The 20,229-nt window shown below is 32.1% G+C and overlaps 1 protein-coding gene across 7 annotated transcripts in view; it reads right to left on the bottom strand.

Annotated features, from left to right (window-relative positions):
• The window catches only part of LOC127704151 (rho GTPase-activating protein 190-like), a 253,363-nt gene that overhangs the window by 40,523 nt on the left and 192,611 nt on the right, over positions 1–20,229 (bottom strand). For 4 of the 7 annotated variants that reach the window (XM_052208042.1, XM_052208041.1, XM_052208043.1 and 1 more), the window contains exons 15-23: positions 17,573–17,653; positions 13,344–13,459; positions 11,881–11,973; positions 10,967–11,093; positions 7,843–7,962; positions 5,391–5,588; positions 4,911–5,090; positions 3,816–3,874; positions 2,328–2,456 (exon numbers count right to left, since the gene is read on the bottom strand). In XM_052208042.1, coding sequence (XP_052064002.1) covers positions 2,328–2,456; positions 3,816–3,874; positions 4,911–5,090; positions 5,391–5,588; positions 7,843–7,962; positions 10,967–11,093; positions 11,881–11,973; positions 13,344–13,459; positions 17,573–17,653 — 1,103 coding nt within the window. The remainder of the gene's footprint in view (positions 1–2,327; positions 2,457–3,815; positions 3,875–4,910; positions 5,091–5,390; positions 5,589–7,842; positions 7,963–10,966; positions 11,094–11,880; positions 11,974–13,343; positions 13,460–17,572; positions 17,654–20,229) is intronic. The other 3 variants (XM_052208047.1, XM_052208046.1, XM_052208048.1) reach the window with 3 other exon arrangements.

Raw genomic sequence — 20,229 nt, 5'->3', positions numbered from 1 at the left:
GTCCAGTAAAGTTAATGCATTAGTGATGCCTGGGGACTAACCCTGTATATCATTCAAATCATCTTGGCATGACAAACCAGAATATATGTGGTTTAGGGGTGGGGATCTCGACCATTTACAAGATACTAGAACATTGGGGGTGGGGGGAACCCAGTGGGGACTGACCGTATACGTCATTCAAATGTTCGAGACATGATGAACAGGAATATATATGGTTTAGGGGTGGGGATCTCGACCATTTACAAGATATTAGAACTTTCTCAAATGGCAGGAGGTCGTGATGACCCCTGGGGACTAACCCTGTATATCATTCAAACCATCTTGGTATGACAAACCAGAATATTTATGGTTTAGGGGTGGGGATCTTGACCACTTACAAGATATTAGAACTTTCTTAAATAGAAGGGGCTGGGGGAGACCCCTGAGGACTAACCCTGTATATCATTCAAACCATCTTCGCATGACAAACCAGAATATATATGGTTTAGGGGTGGGGATCTTGACCACTTACAAGATATTAGAACTTTCTTAAATGGCAGGGGGTGGGGGTGACCCCTGGGGACTTACCCTGTATTTCATTTGATGTGCTTTATCATGACAAACCAGAATATATATATGGTTTAGGGGTGGGGATCTCGACCATTTACAAGATATTAGAACTTTCTCAAATGGCAGGGGGTCTGGATGACCCCTGGGGACTAACCCTGTTTATCATTCAAACCATCATAGCATGACAAACCAGAATATATATGGCTTAGGGGTGGGGATCTTAACCACTTACATTAGAACTTTCTTAAATGGCAGGGGGTGGGGGTGACCCCTGAGGACTAACCCTGTATTTCATTTGATGTGCTTTATCATGTCAAACCAGAATATATATGGTTTAGGGGTGGGAATCTCGACCATTTATAAGATATTAGAACTTTCTCAAATGGCAGGGGGTCGGGATGACCCCTGGGGACTAACCCTGTATATCATTCAAACCATCTTAGCATGACAAACCAGAATATATATGGTTTAGGGGTGGGGATCTCGACCATTTACAAGATATTAGAACTTTCTCAAATGGCAGGGGGTCGGGATGACCCCTGGGGACTAACCCTGTATATCATTCAAACCATCTTAGCATGACAAACCAGAATATATATGGTTTAGGGGTGGGGATCTTGACCACTTACAAGATATTAGAACTTTCTTAAATGGCATGGGGTGGGGGTGACCCCTGTGGACTAACCCTGTATTTCATTTCATGTGCTTTATCATGACAAACCAGAATATATATGGTTTAGGGGTGGGGATCTCGACCATTTACAAGATATTAGAACTTTCTCAAATGGCAGGGGGTCGGGATGACCCCTGGGGACTAACCCTGTATATCATTCAAACCATGTTAGCATGACAAACCAGAATATATATGGTTTAGGGGTGGGGATCTCGACCATTTTCAAGATATTAGAACTTTCTCAAATGGCAGGGGGTCGGGATGACCCCTGGGGACTAACCCTGTATATCATTCAAACCATCTTAGCATGACAAACCAGAATATATATGGTTTAGGGGTGGGGATCTTGACCACTTACAAGGTATTAGAACTTTCTTAAATGGCAGGGGGTGGGGATGACCCCTGGGGACTAACCCTGTATTTCATTTAATGGGTTTTATCATTTAGAACATTTTCAATTAAAAAGATTGTGTCTATCACAAACTGTTTTCAATTTATAATCATTTGAAAATTTAAAAAAATAAAATCCCATAGGGTTCTATAGTAAAACCCTCTTTTCTTTTTGCCCCTCAAAGTACCCCTTTATAAACCCCATTGCACAAACAAAACCCTGATTGCACCACTAGACATGTTAGTCTAACATATTGTGAAACCCTAAGTTAATCTGACAAGCGGTTTTGGAGAACGGGTGCGGACAAGTTCAAATTTAAAAGCGGCGGAAGAGGAAGAGGAAGAGGAAGAAGAATAATAATAATAATAAGAACTGAGCAAAAACAATAAGTCTTCCCAAACTTCGTTTGGGAGACTTAATAAATTTATGTGAGCTAGTTACAGCAATGATTTTTTTTAGTCATCAAAATAGTCTAATCAAATACCAGTTCTAAACTTAAGTATCAGAAAAGGGAGAAAAGATACCAAGGGGCAATAATCAAAAGCCATAAATTAAAGAAATACGGACCTCATTGCCAAAAGAAAAACAATGAACAACACAAAACCCCATAAAAACTCGGGGATAAGTCGCACCTGAGTATAAGTCCCAGGTAGAAAAATCTATATGTTGTATGAAAGGGTATGTTAATTTGTTAATCTCTTAACTGAAAGTTACCTCTTCCTTCCTTCTTAACTTTTCTTCTTTCTTTATTTTTCGGAGTGTGTCTTTCTCTAAATCTTTCTTTCTTCTCCAGCCTCCGCTACTATTCAGGTCTAGCTCACCATCCATACTTGATGTCATGCTCTGATTAAAAAAAAACCCAAAAAACAGATTAATAATTTCATTATTTGAATTTTTCAACTTTGTCTACTATTTAAATTTGTTATACTTCATGTCAAAATGCCAGATTTTGATTGGTTAATACGAGGGAGACAATTTACTCTATCCCATGGCAAATACTCTATTACCCTTCATGGAGACGCTTCCTCAAGTTTGCGCTTTAATAAATACGGATGATTGTTATGTACAAGACGACATAGTTTATTACTTTGAATTTTAAATTTAATAGACAGTAATAACAGAACATTCAGTATAATGAATTAAATAACACATATCTGAGAGGGTGATAGAGCAGATTGTTACCCCTCGAAAAGACATTGTCAACCTTGGCTTCGCCTCAGTTGACAATGTTTTCTCAGGGTAACAATCTGCTCTATCACCCTCTCAGCTATGTGTTATTTATATACTATTAACCATACTGGATGAAATGGTGTAATAAAAACATAGATTTTATTAAGTGTGGGCATTCCTTTTTTTAACAGTGGTTTAAAATTAAAATTTCCGTCAAATATTTTTAGAGGATAATTTGACGAGCATGCAACTGGTTCTTTTGATTTCGAATGATATCTCTTTACTCTAAAAAAAATTGCGCTTCTGTGAAAAAAAGCCAAATCAAATCTGCTTGTTTTAATTATAGACAGTGTCCTGAATTTCAATTCAACATGTAAAAGTCAACCTGTGAAACCGTCAGTACTAACAAAATGGCAACGTCAAAGGCCAATCGAGAAGGGTTAGTTCTGTTGGCAATTCAAACCCTTTTACAAATAGATCTGTCTGGATAACATCAATATCAACATTAAAAACTTTGTCGCAATGTTCTCCAATCTTACATTTTCCCCAAAAAAATGTTGTGAATTGTTTTAGATATATGATATGGTTCCTTTAAAGTTTGGCTATTTCAAGGGCTATCCAGTTTTCTTCAATTTTCCAAATTTTGCAAAAACAAAAAACCTATCATATAGTTTTGGTACTGATGTTACTCTAGTAAAAGTCAATCCTTTTATATGTTTGACGTTTTCATGTCAGATATCTGAGACTTGAGTTTTGACACCTGAGTAAGTTGGATGATTTTTGTCATTTCTTCAGATGTGAAAATTGGCTGCAGCATTTCTGCAGGTGCTAAAATCATGAAAATGGGTAATCTCTTCTAATAAAATTAAGGCAAATTTATTTTTTCTGTACATTCTTTGACAGTGTAATTTGTACTTTCACATTAAATGTGCAGTTTGTTTATGTTTCATGGATCAATGATTTTATCGGTAAAGCTAAATATTGAAAGCCAGCAATTTAGAAAAAGTTTTCAGTAAGCTTAGTTGTACTTACCCCTGGGAAAGTGCCATAGTTTTCTATTGTATCATAGGGATTTTCTTCTTCTGGATAACCTGTAATAAGATTATTCTTCATTTATGAATAATAAAGAGGAAGTATTCTAATCCAATACACATTATAATGTCAAGCTACTGATGCTCAGAAACATTTATTTAAAAAGGTTAAAAAAATTGTTGTGAAAATTAACTATGTGTATTATGTTAATGGTTAGAAGCATAATAGAGAAACTGACAAAGGCCAGAGGTTGAAAAGCCTAAAAAAAATGGTGCAAAACTATAATAATGAAAACATATACATTATTGGAATTTCTACACAATTGAAAAAGGTCATTTCTCAAATTTTTTTGATTTTTTAACACTAAACTGTGGGCAGAGAGATATGTCTTCCCTGTATGAAAGTGTAATGCAAATTTTGAAATTAAAATGGCCACTCTAATTTGTAAACTATGCAAATCTTTCAGTCAATTTACCATGACTGAAGGGGAAGGGTCATATAATCTCCAAGGGAATGAGATGTGCTAATGCTTATACAACTCAATACCAAATATTAATGACTACAGTCTATTAGTGGTTCCCCACAAACTAACCTAATCACAAACTAACATTGAGGCTTGAGCGTTGAGCCCTCACAAACATGTTTAACCCCACCACATTCTGTATGTGTCTGTCCCAAGTCAGGAGCCTGTAGTTCACTGGTTGTCGTAGGTTCATATCTGTCATATTTGTTTTCATAAATTGTTTTGTTATAAATTAAATTAGGCCGTTAGATTTCTCAATTGAATTGTTTCATATTTTTTTATCGGGGCCTTTTATAGCCGACTATACGGTATGGGTTTTTCTCATTATTGAAGGCCGTACGGTTGCCTTTAATTGCTTACATCCACTTCAAATTTTGGTGGATAGTTGTCTCATTTACAATCATACCACATCTCCTTACTTTTATATGTAAATTATATGAAAGAGTCTAATGATCCTGTTGCATTTAAAGCTTTCGTGAAACCTTTGTTTACTTTGAAAAATTAATAACATGAAGATTTGAGGGGTGATCTATATGTTTTTTACTTTTGAAATGAAATATATATAAATATACCATGCGGGGATCCAGGGAAGTTGTCATCAGAATATTGAGGACTAAATGCTCCGCGGCTACCCTCACTACTACCAGGTGATCTCCCCTTTTTCATAGACCGCCGTTTACGTTGCTTCTTGAGAATGGCTATGGTATCATCTCCTGTGCCTTCGCTTCCTTCTGATGGAGAATTACTTCGGTCTGAAATGAAGAGAATACAATGACATTTGATCAAATAGTTCACTAAAAATCATCCAGTCAAATGTTTACCAAGAAAAAAAAGCCAAAAAAATTTGCATATCTGTATGTATTGGTGAATAACTATCAATGACAATCAGAATAGAAAGATTATAATACAAAGCTAATTTCATGCCATTTCATATATCTTATTCTCAACTAGAACTGGAAAGGTCCACAATGCATCATTTTTCTATATAAGCTATATATGTTATCAAGAAAGCTAATTATACAAAGCTATCCACAATGCAACAGTTTTCTTACCTCTGTCATCAGCATCTCTCAGAATACCAAGATGTCTCCCATGTTCATCTGTGGCAAAAGGCATGGAAATAATTGGTCCTCCTTCTGACCTTTGTTTGGTTTTCTTTTTATGTGGTGTTGGTTTTCTGTTGACCTTAGAGTAAATAGCACGGTTCCCTCTTTCTCTCTCTAATGAACTCACCTCTGAATCATCTGAGTCTATTGATTAGAAATATAATTACCCCATAAAACTATCTTTAGTTCAAAAATGTTTTACTTTTAATTTTTCGTAAAAAAAAGCATATTTTTCCAAGAAAAATAAATTTTAGGAATGTTAATAAAGGTGTTTATTCACAAACCCAATGAACATTGATACAAAATATCTCAAAGAAAAGTTTATTCTTTATGCATGTTATGCAAAAACATATCTCCATGGGTTAGTCCTCATTTGTATATATTAGCCTTCCTACTTTTATTTCACTATTTGATAACACAAGGTCATAATTCTTATCAAAATTTAAATTAATCATCTTCAAAGTAAATTAAACTGACTATCATGAATATTGTAAAAAAAATATTTAAAAAAAGGATTAAAAAGTGGACAAAAAAATGTATTTCATTTATCAATCATAATAAATGTTCCATGCATGTATATTTTTGGCATTCATTGTGTTAGTATGGATTTTCTACAGAGCAGACAATTTTTTAATGATTATATATCTGACAATGTTTAAAATATTTTATTTTTTAAAAAGCAAGTCTACATTCTTGTACAGCAATACATGGTTCCCAAAACTTTTTATTCAGGCACAATGGGTTTTTTCTCTCGAAATGCAGGCCAGTGTTAACTTATGCACCCTCTTATAACTACCATACCTGAGGCCACCTTTAAAAAATTCTTTGTTTGATGTTGACTACCCATGGCCATGCACTGTAGGGTAAGGTAGGTAGGTAGAGATTTTTTTTTTTACCAATAACTTAGTTAGAGTAACATGTATTAGACAAGAAAAGGACGTTAAGAGCAGGAAAAATCTATAAAAAAAAAAATTGAAACAAATTTGTGTCATAAATTTTTTCGGGTAGGCTGTTTTTGAGATGGTTAGGTAGGCAACATCAAACAATTGAATTTTTTTTCTGGCCTGATCTTTTGCTTATGCATGTAGCAACTACCTCACATAACAAAGCAGACCAAACCAACAAATTATTGCCATAAAACCAATATAATTTTTACCTGACGTAATGATTTACAACTGAACTATCTGAAAGTGTACTTAGTACATAAAATTCAGTTTTTTTTGTTTGTTCAGTGAACCATGAATTCTTTTTAAGTAATTGGAAATATAGAAAAACAACGGGTCAAATTAGCTTCTTCAATAATCGGAATATGCGGTTGCATAAAAAGGACAATACAGATTTCATGGTTCCCCTTACAAACAAGCAAACTTAAATTCTATGCATTAAGTACACTCTCAATTAGATCAGCTGTAACGTTTAATATTAAAATGAGATGATGTGGAATGATTGCAAGTAAGAAGTCTCATTCTATGAATTTGAACAACTTGAAGGTGGTCAGCGCCATTTAAGGAGGAAACAAGAGCATACAGGAAAATCATTGACCTGTCATTGTCATCTGACACACAAGAACCAGATATAAGCTTTTACTGTATGGAGGATGGACTTAAGGATCTGTTGGTGAACCCAATCACCTAGCTGCATCCTTCAATAATGAAGTCCTGTGCCATACTTAATATCAAATGCCTCTTGTACTTTGTATAAGGGCACTTTCAAAAACTTTTTAAGGCAAATTTCTTTGGTCAAACATATTTTAGTATTTGACTGTGTGGTCAAAATTCTCTGAATGGCATGTCTATTGAGGAGGTGCCTTCAGAGTCCCAAGTATATTTTTCTGGAACAGCACTAAGCAGCTTACAAAGCCAATTCCCATGAACATTTACTATTATATAACTTACTTCTTACAAATCTAAAAGCTTTTAAATATGGAAAATTAAGTTATCAACAATCTAACAAAATGCAATTCATATTATCATCATGCTGAAGGGGATATTCTGAAATAACTGATAAATACACCCTACATGTTCCATTAGAACAAATTAATATGGTACATAAATGTGATTAACTACAATACATTTCAGATATGCATATTCAAATCAACTTTAATATATTTAACAGCCTTTCACATGTTACTGTGGAAACAGTAATAGCGAATGATAATTAGCAATTATTAACAAACTAATATTTTGTAATATTTCTGAATTCAATTATAACCTGTTTATGTTTATTTACATCAATATTAAATTAGTATTATAATATATTCAACACACTTGCTGAAAACCAAGAACAGAATTCATTCAGGACTACACCAAACATGCATCTATGCAAAAGAAAGAATCTTTTCAATAAGCGTTGTTACCATTACTTTCAAGACAAGGGACGCAATTTCTGTTTTACTTACACAAAATATCAAGTGTACTAGAAGAATATAGGGCATCATAGCCAATAGTAGGAGAAGAAAAATGTCTGGTGAAAATATGTTGCAACTTTTGACATCGATACGACCACTGAAGACGATCATCTATAGAGAACCAAGAAAGTATCATCAACATGTGGTTAGTTACCATGGTTACTTATGTTAAGTATGTTCACCTTTTTTGCATTTGTGGGTTGCTGTCTGGTTAACATTTATGCTTGTTTCTGAATCCTAGACAATTATTGCATGTGCATTATATTGTAATGTGCTGATTTTTCTGAGTAAAATTGTTTCAACTAACATATTTGATGTATACATAACATATTCTTTTAATCAAATCTCAATTAAAAATGAAATTAACACGTTATAAATTTCATGCGTCTGAAGCGCTTTTCTGGATTTACCTTCATCAGGAACGCTCAAAGCCAAATATTTAAAAGCCAAGGATGTATAAGAACTGAAACAGTAAAAGAGCTATATAACCAAAAAGGACCTAAAAAAGATAGCCAAATCCATCTAAGGTCAACTTTGCCCGAGCGACTTATACTTAATTATACTTCGAACATCAAGTTTTCAAGTCATGAAGTTTATATTCATATTGACTATACATTTCATATTTAAAATAAAGCCAAATGGTTGACTGGGGTATAAAAATATGGTAATCCCTTGGTCTTCTTCCTACTGGCAGTTTAAACCATTGCCAAAGCATGAATAGCATGGCATACGTTAGCCAGTGTGGGATGCATAAGTTCCCAGCCATGTCCAATCAGAATGGGAATTTTAAATCTGAAGCCTTGCGTAGAGAGAGTGCAACATTCTCTGCATGTTAAGAACCTTTGCAGCAACTCTTTGAGAGGTCCATATATGTCCTGTTACAAGGCTAAATTTCTGTCCCTATCCAGTATAGCTTCTTTTTCCAGCGGAATTCCAAATTTCCCATCCATAATCCCTGTGGACCTTCATTGCAGGACCTATTGCATTGTATCCTTCATAGTGATTTTTTTACACATACAACATTTGAATGTATTTTTTTTTTTAGAATCATGTTAATTTTTATACTAATTTAAAACAAGAATAAAACATTCTGTATAAAGTATGAATACCTTTCTTTGGAATGAAAACGTGTAATACCTCATCCCTAATTATGAGTTAATGATAATTTCAAAGAAAGGAAGGAAAATTTCATGTATAGTTATTAATAATGTTCTTTCACTTTGTGTGGGAAAAGTAACAGTTCACTTTACTCATATGAAAGTTATTTTTTTCTACACTTTTGCTGTTTAAACAATATTTCAAATATTTCCATCCTCATCATCAAACGTTCCTAGAATTACTAGCTTTGAACTTGAAAACTCTTATTTTCTAACACGTATACTTTCATTAACTCTTAGAAAGGTAATTGAAGAGCAGGACATGGTGTATCAATTCAAGACAAAAAATCAATGCACTTTTTAAAATGAAACCAAAAGTAAAGGAACAGCATTTTTATTGCTGTTCTTCATCTAAACGTTCAATTTGTAATCTCAAAGATAAGAACACTAAAATGTCAAGGTCAGTTTAAACATATCATATTCAAGTCATCATTGTTGAAAGAAAAGTTTGTACCTACTGACATACATGTAATTCTAAATATAGTACATGGACAAAAGTCATTCACTTTTCAAAATTTTCCCTATACAAATTTGTAGATTTTCAAACAAATACTTAAAGCTCATTTCCTGACTAATTTTCATGAAATTTTATCTTTATTCTTGCAAATATTTGTAGTTTTCTATATAAATTTTCCATAATATATTAATATTTGTTTTCCAGAATTCATAATTTAAACATGAACTTGTTTTTTTTTTAACTTCATAAGTAACTTTATGTATATAATAAGATTTTGACATAAAAAATTAACTTAAATTTGAAATTAAATCATGAAATCTTGTAATTTAAATTTTCATATATATTTTGACAGTAACCATAAGAAAACCGCAAACATTTTTGAGATTATTAGTGAAAATTTTATGAATGAGCTCAAATTATTTTTTTATAAATATTGATAAAATTATATATAAAATACATAGTGAAAAAGAAAAAAAGAAATGAATTTTGACGACACACTAAATGTGCAGTATAACTGTTCATGAGTTCATGTAGATGTAGAATTACACAACAAAGTTCACCTACATGTATCAAATCCTTCAACAACAAAATTCACATACATGTATCAAATCCTTACACATAAAACTTACATATATCTTGCCTATACATGCATACCATATATATTGTATGATACAACAGAAAAAGAGCTGGAAAAACTAATAAACATTGTATCCAAATAAACATAAGTACAAATAAACACTTTGTATTGAAAAACAGTGCATATACATAGACAAGGTAAAATGCATCTGTATTATCATCTCCAGTGAGATCATTTGGGAAAGCATCCACACTACAAAAGATTTTGTGTCAACATTTTCCAACTGCACAGAGTTCAAAACTTGATCCTTTGTAACCCATGAACAAACAGTCTTTTTATTTAGGAAACATAGAATTATAAAGGACTAGACTCCATTGAGCCCAATTGACCTGACCCAGACGTTTTTGGACAGTGACTATTAATTTTATGCATAGAACCATTTCCTTTGTCATGCCAGAAATTTACAGAGGAGGAAATATTTGAATTCATGCAAAAAGTTTATTTGAAATTGTTTTTATTTCATTTACATTTCTGCATTTTCAGACATGTTTTTGATGTTACTGTCCCCTAAGCTTAGTTTAATAGTATTCAATTAACAAAGCAAAAAAAAAACCAGCAAAATTTGAGCCAGGGTTTAGTTTAAATAATTATCAGTTACTTCATTTAAACTACAATGGATAATTGCTATTGGTTTAATAAATCACAATAAGTAGTTGAACATTGATTTCACAGGACTTCAGCTAGTAAACTGAGTTTATTGCCCCTTCTTCAATCCCCTCTCAATTTCAAATTCCAATAAAAGGCAATCATTGCAGTCTGGAAAACCCTGTTTTAGCCAGTTGGAAAATGTATCAACACACATAAACATTGTATATATATTTCCTCAATTATAAATCTTATAAATATTTTTTTCAATTTACCAACCTGTTTTGAGCTTGTTCTTGTCTTTAGCTTTTCGCTGAGTAGATTTAATACGTTGAAGTTGTCCTACGGGAAGTTGGTCACATACTGAAGCATAATCATTCTCTATCAGTGGATAACCCAAGGCATCCTGCAAATATGGAGAACACATTTATAAACATGTTTTATGTAAACTTGTTTTAATGTGAAAATAAAATACACATGTGTAACAGGTTTTTTAAAATTCTCACAAAGATTTTGTTTCTTTAAGTTTACCTCATAAAGAGAAGATATTTACACATTTATTCAGGGCTATTCCAGAAAAAAATGTATGGGAAGGGGGGGAGGCACTTTATATTAATAATACATGGGGGATGGGTATTAGAGCAACTTTTCACATGCATAATGCACTATGATTCTCAATTACAATTGTCTGGGTGGCGGGTGCTGAAACAAACTGCCTTCCAACCCCCCCATACAATTTTTTTCTGGAATAGCCCTCATGTAAGTATAAATGTGAAAATAAATAAAACATGTAAAGAGTTTTTATTTTCTCACAAAAAAATAGCTTCTTTCAGCTTACATCTAATTAATTACCTTTGTTTCATTTACTCTAAGTAAAGGAAAATATGATCTTTCCTAATACTCAAACCCAAGACTTAGAGTAGCCTGTCTGTCCTTAATCTGTTTGATTTTTACATATACAAGGACCAAGAAATCACTGTCTTAATTTTCAAACAACATGGAAAATATATCTTATTTCAAGAAATGTGATATTCAAATAGGGTGTCAATAAAGTCAACTATTGCAGCAGTAATCCCTATCATCTTGGATACCCGTTCTGAATTGATAAAATGTTTCCATTCTGGATACGGAGGGAAATTGTCCAGTTAAACAATTATCCACTATACAGTTTTAATTACTTATCATTAACCCACCTTTACTGTGGCATAGTCTGCTATTTCTATTTGTTCTGGTTTTGCTAGGGGAGCATTGATTCCAGCAGAATTCCTTTTCTGGGGACTATACAACTACAAAAACAACAAAACAGCTAAATATTTTTCTCAACAAAAAATTACAGAAGGTTTATTTCAGCCTGCATTATATCTGTTCTATTTGACTTTAAGTTTTAAGAAAAATATATTATGATGCAATTTATAGAATAATTGTTCCTGTTTGACAGGGGAGATTTTTTTTTACCATAGGGTGTCCTGATGGCAAGGGTTTTCTAACTTGATTGATTTTGAAGTAATCTGGTATTGGAAGACATGACTATCGCAAAAATAAACTGCTTCGCCATGCGCAGCTGGATACGACCGCAGAGGTCCAACCCTGAACAATTTGGGCAAAATGGACACAATATTCAAGCTTGATACAGGTCTGAATTTGGATTGTAATTAAATATTTGACACATAATAGGTTTCTGACACAGAATAAATGTAATCAAAGAACTTGAAATTGGTTATATGATTTGAATTTATATTCAATTGAAGATTTCTTGCTGTTGTGCAATACACTGTGCTGTTGCGCAATACTTAGTAAATCTGTTTTCAGACTAGCTATATACAAAGAATTAGCAAAATAAATTGTGACCCCCAATTTTTCTTTTGAAAATTGACAATTTCTTAAATCTTGAGGAAAAATTGCCCCCCCCCCCCCCCTCAAAAAAATAAAATTTGTTTACCCCCCCCCTCCAAAAAAATAACATTTGAAGAAATTTTCTTTTTGTAAAATGTGGTACAATTTAAGAGACATCCATACACTTAAACACAAGTTATTGTCTGAAAACTAGAAAAATACTTATTTTAGACCCTTTTTGGCCCCTTATTCTTAAACGGTTGGGACATTCACCCCCAAAAAACAATTCCAACCTTCCTTCTGTGGTATTGAACCTTTTGTTTAAATTTCATAGAGATCCATTCACTTAAACTAAAGTTATTGTCTTTGGAAGATAACGACGACGACGTGATAGCAATATACGACCCCAAAATTTTTTTGCGGCCGTATAATAAATGCTCACAATAATTTCTGAATTTACAGTAAAACACTATACTTATTGTACTTTAAGATAAAAACCTGGCAAACAAATCATATGGTTCCTTCTTTTTTCAAGTCTATAATCATGATAATATTTGTTACAAGTTATAAATTTTCTCTGATAATTTTTTTTCAATGCTTTAATATTTCATTGGGTTAGATATGAAACAATTAAAAACCTGAAGAAACAAAGTTTTCTAGAAAAGTAAACTGCTCCACAAGCTTAACTATCTAATAATCACAAAATTCTCTTCATATGATTAAATCAAAGTCATTTGGTCTTTGGTTGATAGTTGCCTCATTGGCAATCATGACATATCTTCTTATCTTAATATTTTTTTTAATCGTAATCCTAATGACTTACATTTGATTTTCTCTGCATTTCATAAAAGGAAGCATATTGCTCATTTTCTACCCAAACCGTCTCTTCTGAATCTCTCGATCCTGTTGAAGGATGCCGAGACTGCTCACTCCAATTTCCTATAAACAAAACACAGAATAATTTATAATAAACAGCTGCAAAATAATTTTTCATCTGACATTGAAAGCTAACAACAATACTTATTTCTATAGATAAAAGATTTATGTAAGAAAAGTAAATTATGAGTCATTAGGAAAAGTGACTGACATAAACTAAACACAGTTCAGCAAAAAAAGATCTTAAGACACATCGTTTATTAAAAATACCATTAAACTTTCTAAAACAAATATATCAATTTCATAACCTTGAAATTATTTCCTAAAATGTATCTTCAAAGAGCAATTTCAAATGTTTTATCTTACCCCGAGATCTTATAAAATCAAATACCTATCTTATTAATCTCTGATTTGTAGATATAGGAAGATTTAACTTTTTTTAAGAAAATAATTTGCTAAATAAAATTGAGAATGGAAATGGGGAATATGTCAAAGAGACAACAATCTGACCAAAGAGCAGAAAACAGCCGAAGGCCACCAATGGGTCATCAATGCAGAGAGAAAATCCTGCACCCGGAGGTGGTGCAAAAGACTATTTCAAAAGAAATGTTACTTTTATACACTGTTCATTTCCCCACTCTTTTGACTTATCATAACATCACCTTTTATTGCTATTAATGTGTTATTTAGGACTCTTCTTTTCTATAACTTAACAATTTAGGACTCTTCTTTTCTATAACTTAACAATTTAGGACTCTTCTTTTCTATAACTTAACAATTTAGGACTCTTCTTTTCTATAACTTAACAATTTAGGACTCTTCTTTTGTATAACTTAACAATTAAGGACTCTTCTTTTCTATAACTTAACAATTTAGGACTCTTCTTTTCTATAACTTTAACAATTTAGGACTCTTCTTTCCTATAACTTAACAACGTGGAGTGACCACATATTTTTCTTGTAATATGAGTGCTCAGGCTGAGATGTCCAGCCTGCTTGACTAATCATGATAACATTTTATGCTGAAAGTTTTTAAGGTCAAGGTTTTACTACAGATAATCATTTCATATAAACTTAATATTAGCAATATTTATGAAAATAAGGTCATGGTAATATGAACACTGCCAGACAGAGATATACGATTGACAATAATTCCATACACCAAATATAGCTGACCTACTGCTTATAGTGTCAGAGAAACAGGTGTCAACAGAAAAAAAATTGACCAATGAACCATGAAGATGAGGTCAGATGAAACCTGTCAGACAGACATGCACACTTAAATATCATTCAAAATATAAGTGATTCACAGCTTATGGTATCTAAGAAAAGGAACTATTCCAAAATCTTAACATTGACCAATGAACCTTAGGAATGAGGTCAAGGACAGCTTTTGCCTACTGCTTATATCATCTGAGAAACAGACCTAATCTCTAAAACTTAACATTGACCAATGAACCATGGAACGAGATCAAGGTCAGCTGAACCCTGTCTGACAGACATGTACCTTGCAAGAATTCCATATACCAAAAATAGTTATCCTAATAAGTGAGAAATTAACATGTACACCTAAATACCATAAAAACTAATGTAAATTCATAATTGTTTGCAAGCATTTATCATTTTTTAAAATAGCAATTGTAGAACAATGGACAAAAATGTGATATTAATTATTGACATTTCAGGAAATATTACATACAAATAATGCTATAGATCAATAATTTAATTTTGGATGTAACAAGGTTTCTGATTGGCTAAAAGTTTTTTGTCTATCAGCTCATATACATAATTTTGCTATGCGAGTTATTCCCTGTGTACCACATTTTTGATAAATTTCTTCATAGACAGAAAAAATATTACAGTCATTCCTTAAATATTGTAATGCTTTTTTTTTATTTTCTTGCTACATTTGTTTATTAAAACTACATCTTGATGCAATTTTTCCCAATAATGAAAATCTGGCAAAAATGTCTCAATTTAAGTAATAATTTTTTAAGAAAGTAGATGCTGAACCATGAAAATGTGGTAAAGTACAATGGACATATGACAGATGGAGACATCTGTATGAAAGTAATATAGTGTCTCAGAAATATAACGTTTTGTACATATAATTTACATGGTTGACACTGTTGACGCCACTGAATTGACATTCTTATGTTTCCCGTTCTGCGACTAAAGAAACTTCATCTTTTGGAGTAGTAGAGAGGACTTATACACCTTTGTTTCAGAGATTTAGTTGAAGAACCATTTAACAGCTTAAGTAAAATATTTTCCTTCAAGTGGACAATTCAATTATCATTTTTATCAAGATCTGCCTACAACAAAATTGCATGTGGTTTAGGCAAATCTTATGTTTTAAGATTAAACATATTAAAAAAGTGAATTTGCCTAAATCAAGCTGTTTTGTCTGTGCAAATTCAGTTTCAAAACAGCACAATTTTTAAAAAATAGGAAAAAATTTAAATTGAACTAACCAGTTATATGAAAACAGGGTAAAACATCCAATGGTTTTAATCGTAAACAGCATATACATGGGGAAGGGGTTCAACATTAGGATTTACAACACACACACAGTAAAAAACCTAATCTAACATTCATACAGAAGAGCCATGCTTTTAAAACCATATCTATTACTTGGTTAACTATTAACATCATTGTAATGGTGTGACTTATTATTATAAATAGAAATAAGAAAATACCTGTTTTATAAATAGAAATTAGAAAATACCTGCAAGTGTTTTAATTCTTAATTCTTTTGTCAAGAAATTGACAATAAGAATGTATACTTTGACATGCTAAGCACAGCCCCACTCGTAATTCAAAGTATCTAAAAACAGGAAGTAGGTGCATGACAGACCTGAAAAGCGCTAACACTTTACAACCTATTACTGCCAAGCTACTGACTAGATATGAAGTCATTCTGTTTTGAAGTCTTGGAGAAAAAAGTTGTTGGAAAATTTTAGATTCATTCATCATAAAAAATGAAATGTATTGAAAGTGGTATTCTCATTACTGACCAAAGAGTAATTCATTCTGTCCAGAAGTTCTTAAGAAAAGTGTTATGGAAATATTTATTCCCACAGTGGGGGGAAAAGGATATTCATGCAGAGAATTTTTAGAGAGATGTGCGTATGATGTATACATGTTTTTTTGCTGCTTTTTCAAAGCTGTGCATTGTCTGCATTTCCCACACTAAATTTCCAAACAAATGATACAAAACAATAAAACTAGAGTCATAAATATAACGCTAATTTTTTTTTTTAAGTTCAAATGGCATTTTAATTGCTGTAATTTTTTTTTTTATCTTTAATTTAAAATCCAGTGTTTTTCTTCATTTTTCCAAAAAAGGAAATAGGGAATGTAGTAAATATACACAAAACCTAACAACATGTTCTGTGAGCTATTGGCCAGTACTTTAAAACCCTGCTTCATTAAATTTAAAGATTTATATAATATATCAGCAAACAGGACACAGGAACTGAAAAAGTGTCACATGGTATAGCATAACCAAGTCACATGGTATAGCATAACCAAGTCACATGGTATAACATAACCAGGTCACATGGCATGGCATAACCAAGTCACATGACATGGGATAACAAGACAAAGCTTGGCGCTATATATTAAGAAGTTATGACTTGTAGTCGCTGATAAAAAAGTGACAGCACTTAAATCTACAATTTTTTTTACAGCAGTATAAAAACTTTATCTTCCAGTAGATTGTTTTTGTTCATAGATATCGCAAAATCTATTCCAATTTGACCATCCATCCAAAATTCCTTTTAAAAAATATGATTTTTGCACTTGATCATGATTCTGGCTAATTTGACCATATACACTATATATAAAAATGCATTCAAAGATACAATTTATTAAAGATTGTGCAAATCTGTCAGACAAATGTACAATTTTTCAAATAGAAACAAAAAAAGGTCTCCAATATGAAAAGATTCTATGCTAGTTTTTTTTGCGTTTCACTGCTACCAATACACAGCTATCACAGTACATTTGTCATGGGAAAAAAACATCTGGAACAAGTCTTAACGTGACGCTGCATTTATAAATAAATATGATAACAATGCTAACATCCATGCTGTTAAATGAATAAAATAAAAGCTTTCTAAATCTAAAATGCTTCAACTACTGCAAAATGTCTAAACAGAAACACTTAGTTCACCGTTTTCATGAAAATTTTGTCCAATGTCTGTGGGTAATGTCGATGCTTTACTTGGTAGTCTTCTTTCGTTGAGAGCCCAAGCTTTAGAAGAAATGACAGCACGATGAAATGTGAATTGACAAGAAACAATGAGACATGGCACCAAATAAAATTAGGTGTTCTTGCTGCAAACAATGCAAATCAAGAACCTGAGAATATCTCTATAACCAATGGTGGATTCAGGATTCTTGGGATGATATTCCAGAAAACTTAATAGATAATGCAGAGCTAATAAATCATATAAATAGTGAGAAACATGAGGATTCTAAAAATTGTTTGGCAATCAAAGGGGGATAAGCTCTCTATGCTCTATCCTAAATCCACCACTGATAATGATAAAAGGTTCGTACAAACAAATTTCAACTAAGAATATATGCTACCTAAACTGATATGGCCAATTTTTTTTAATTTCACAATTCTATATGCATCAGTAATTCACTTTCATTAAATCTCTTAAAAAACATATTGAAATAATTTATAAAAGTATTTAAAATATATACATATAATTTGTTTTAAAAGGCTGTAAAATAATGCATCTAGTCTTGAAAAACACAGCATACATAGCATAAGAAAATTGAACGCTGTCTTTTTCTATGAAGATTTTGCTCTGGGCTATTCCATCTAAATGGGTATACAAGGGTCAGAAGGTACATAGATTTTGCTCTGGGCTATTCCATCTATAAATGGGTATGGAAGGGTCAGAAGGTACTTTGATTTTGCTCTGGGCTATTCCATCTAAATGGGTATGGTAGGGTCAGAAGGTACTGTATAAATCCCCATACAACCAACAGATTTTCTTTGAGTAATTTTGAAGACATCAAATAGATGATTGATGGATGTATGGCTGTTTAACATCCAAGTAGCAAATCAAATGACATCAAATGGACATACAACTATAAATAACCCAAAGGCCAAGATTTCCTTCCTACCCTCCGACATTCATTTAAATGGAATGGCCCTTAATTGCAGAATTACTGATGCCTATTGATTCATTGATACACAGACACTGAAAGCTAAAATGTCAGATTTAAAGCAAAGCATTAATTGTTTAAATAAATAAGATATTTTTCTACAAAATGAATAAAGAATTTAACATCAATTGATTAGTTTGTGAAGATTTTTAAACATGCTTAACTATCATAGATAAAATGAAAAATAATGAAAAATAAAAAATTAAATATTATTATGTTGAAGTTATATTATATCAATATATATTTTATATACTTTTTATGCATGTATATGCGTATGAGATATATAGGTATGTTATAGCACAAAATTTATCGGCAATTTTTTTTCAACATTGCTTACATCAAAATAATTATAATGACACACTTGTGTTGTTAAATACGAAGTAGTGTCACTCACATCAAATGGCAAATAAAAACTTAGCAACTACAAATTCATTAAACAAGTGACTCTTTAATCTACTACACTGCAACAAAAAATCTAAAAGTATAACAAATCAAATGCAACAATTTCTTGAAGTGTTGATAAGTTCCATCTGACATCATATGCAACATTTTCTTCCAATGTTGCCAATATCTGTCTGACAAGATAGTATTCTCCCCACAGCCTTTAAACATCATGGTGATGTGTTGTTATATTGCTTGAAAATTATGCCAAACCGAAAAGATTTATGTATAGATTGTGCTATTGATCAATTTGATTAAATTCAATCCTGTGTCCTCGCTTTGCTTACAAGGTCCTGAAAACACTTCGTTCAACTTTCACTTCTTGTAAAATGTTAAAGAAATTGCTATCTTTAAATTTTTGAATTTGTGTATCATTAAGACGAAATCAGAGGATTTCAAAAGGTCTTTAAAACTGAAAGTAAAACGAAATGCTTTCAGATCCTTGTAACAAAGCGTGGACACAGGATCTGTTTTTCAATTAGATTGGTAATTGAAGGCATGATATGATTTCTAGAAACATAATGGTATTTCAAAATTCCCAGTTTAACAGGATGCTACATGAAAATTTTGGGGAAAACACTGCATTGTAAACAACAATTTCTTGGAGTGTTGCTTTAAAACAGATCTGTCAGACACCAAATGCAACAGTTGCATATGCTGACAAAAAACCCCACTTCAATCACATATTAGAATTTTTTTCATTAAAAAAAAAAAAAAAAAACTCTTCTGAAAGAAGATTCTTATTATCAACTCCAAATTGCTTCGACTGAATTCAAATAAAATTGTTGCATCAGATTTTAAAATATCTATATTGTATTTGTCAAGTTAATTCAAAATATTTATTTTTCTAATTTTTATATCTAAAAGAATGAATGTAGTAACTACACTACTAGCAATCCATAAATTCTTCATGTAATTTTTTTCTAAAAGAATTTTAGATATAAATACAATACAGCCTTCTTAAAAAAAAACAGAAAACCAAAACAACTGTGACAATTAAATCTGTAAATTGAAAATATTAAATTAAGCACAGTAGGAAAACAAAGGATGGTGGTTGTCATGGCAACACAATATCGAAAAATTTTCCACCAATCACCTTCATCCTCTTGCTTCATTGCAAGTTTCATACTTGATGACTTTCTGAAGTGATACGGTTTCTCTAGTTCCCGCTGAAGTTTAGCACCTTCAGTTTCTATAGCAGGGTAC

Source organism: Mytilus californianus, unplaced genomic scaffold, assembly GCF_021869535.1.
Source record: "Mytilus californianus isolate M0D057914Y unplaced genomic scaffold, xbMytCali1.0.p SCAF_6, whole genome shotgun sequence".
In the NCBI taxonomy this organism is placed as follows: domain Eukaryota; kingdom Metazoa; phylum Mollusca; class Bivalvia; order Mytilida; family Mytilidae; genus Mytilus; species Mytilus californianus.
This window is presented reverse-complemented; position numbering and strand designations above follow the sequence as displayed.